General features: G+C 38.8%; 1 protein-coding gene across 3 annotated transcripts in view; it reads left to right on the forward strand.

Moving 5' to 3' along the window:
* tanc2a (tetratricopeptide repeat, ankyrin repeat and coiled-coil containing 2a) overlaps positions 1 to 2,492 on the forward strand; it is a gene marked incomplete in the record, with an annotated part of 85,481 nt that overhangs the window by 65,872 nt on the left and 17,117 nt on the right. For all 3 annotated transcript variants that reach the window (XM_014019407.1, XM_014019408.1, XM_014019406.1), the window contains 1 exon segment: positions 1,476 to 1,584. In XM_014019407.1, coding sequence (XP_013874861.1) covers positions 1,476 to 1,584 — 109 coding nt within the window.

The raw sequence follows: 2,492 nt of genomic DNA on the forward strand, positions 1-2,492 counted from the left end.
GGTCACATATAAACATAACTGTGCCTCAACACAAACAATATGAATCTGTTAGCCACCGCATGCTAATGGTTAGCATACATATGAACATATGAAAAATACTAGCATCGCTATTCATATTTTCAGAATAGAAATTCAGATTAATGCACAAAATTATCAAACTACATTAAAAATTACAATGTTCTGGAGGGTAATTGGTTCTTATCATTCCACGTTCCCATCTCTGTCATTAGGCCTGTAGTCTTGTCAGCCATGATCGTCCTCATCGTCAGAATCTGAGTAATTTTCATCTGAATCCTGAGATCTAGCTGTTGGTTCAGATTCATACTGATATGGTTGTGAATGCTTTACTCCCACGTAGTGTTCTTGCATTTCTTCAAATTCAAAAATGTCCTCTTCTTACATTTTAAATGATAAACACGAGAAGAGTAACCAGGTTGTAGGTTCTTCACTTTGTTTGGAAGGTAACTGTGGCACAATATGCATCATCACCTAGGACAGTAACTCCTCCCCAAAATCACTACACTTCGTCATTTAGAGATAAAAATGTGAAAAACAAGTTATTCAAGTAATATATATTTTAAAAAGGACACCTAGGATGTGTTATATAAGTGTTTTACTAACATTAGGATATTTATGCTATATCAACTTTTGGAGATTTAATTTAATTTCTCCTTTAATATCTGTAAAACTGGCCAGTTCTGTGTGATTTTGAATTTTTTTATAATGAGTTGACGCAGGCGGCCATCATGAATCAGGTTTACTCTAAAAGTTGAGTCTTTGTCAACTGCTGGTGTTGAATCTCAGTCCTCCAGGACACGGCAAATCCAAAAAAAAAAAAAAGAAAGCTTCTGTAGTTGAAGATGTTTCCCTTCCAATCAGGAGTCTCTCATTCTGAAGAGTTTGGAGCTCAAAGCTCCTGCAGCTTCAAGCTTGAATCTAATTTAAATTGAGAAAACTTCCTGGATGGAAAACATTTTCAAATCCAGATGCTTTGTGTTTTAAACTTTTGTGATAATATTGTATACTGTTAAATATAAAAAAAACATTTGCTTTGGGAAAAAATCATTTTGTTTAGCTTGACATGTTGACCTGCTCCTCTAAAAGTTATTTATTTCTACATAATATACATCGAAGGATTACTTTCTGAAAATGTCAATAAATTTTAAATTTTTGCTAACAGATAAACACACAGACACAAGAAATAATGATGTCTTTACAAAGTAACAGATGCAATGTCATTCACTTTCTTCCTTCTTCTGATTTTTTGAGTTTGTGTATCATTCTGTGATATTATTGATCTAACAGAGCAGACCATGAGTGGAGGGCATTCGCATGTCTCCGGAAGCAGTCATGTCATGGAGTTGTTGTTTTTTTTTTTTTGTGTCTGGGTGTTGAATGATTGTGGAATGTTTCACACAGACTCGCACAGAAAATAATCTGAAATAAGAGGGACATGTCTGTTTCTCTGTCTCCAGGAGTGGACACACTCTCCTGGCCTTCTGGCTCTGCAGACAGGAGGGGAAACTGAACCGACAACAGACTCTGGAGCTGGGACATCACATCCTGAAAGCTCACATCTACAAGGTCTGTCTTCACACRCACCTACTATGTCTCTCTCTATCCTTGTGGGGACTTTCCATTGACTTCCATTCATGTTTTGGTAATTTTATATCCTAACCTTGACCATTTACCCTAAAATTATCACATTATCACAGGTAAACTCTATTYACACCTGGGTCCTAAACCWAACCCCCACCCAAAATCAGCCTCCAAAGTCGTGGGGACCAGGCTGCATTTTCCTGAAAAATCGTCCCCACCAAGTAGCAAAAACAAGGGCACGCACAGACACACACACAAACTTGTTTTTATATCCTTGTGGGGCCCGTCCATTGACTTCCATTTTTGGAAGTTTTGGTAATTTTATATCCTAACCCTGACCACAAACCCTAAGGCTAACCTCACAGGTACCTTACTGAGCCTAAAACTAGCCTAAACTCAATTCACACCTTGGTCCTAAATCCAACCCCCACACCCAAAATCAGCCTCTGAAGTTGTGGGGCCCAAGGAGCACCTGGACCCCACGAGGCTGCGTTTTCCTTAAAACTGGGCCCCACGATGTAGGAAAAACAAGGACGGACGGGCACACACACACCCATCCTTGTATTTGCATCAAACTGAGGACATTGTAATGACTTCCATTTGTTTTTGTAACTGCATTTATGCCTAACCCAGATGTTTTACCTAAAACTAACAATTACCAGTTTATTCCTAACCTGAACCAGAAATTAATTCACACCATACCTCGAAACCTAACTAGTAAAGCACAGTAGAGCTGCAAACAAAGTGAGGACATTGAAGAAGTCCCCACTTTACAACAAAGACCTCACTTTGATAGCAACCATGGTGCAAATGGTCCTCACTCTGTAGTAAAAACAAATACGCGCGCACACACACACACACACACACACACACACACACACACACACACACAC

Source organism: Austrofundulus limnaeus, unplaced genomic scaffold, assembly GCF_001266775.1.
Source record: "Austrofundulus limnaeus strain Quisiro unplaced genomic scaffold, Austrofundulus_limnaeus-1.0 Scaffold220, whole genome shotgun sequence".
Taxonomy (NCBI): Eukaryota; Metazoa; Chordata; class Actinopteri; order Cyprinodontiformes; family Rivulidae; genus Austrofundulus; species Austrofundulus limnaeus.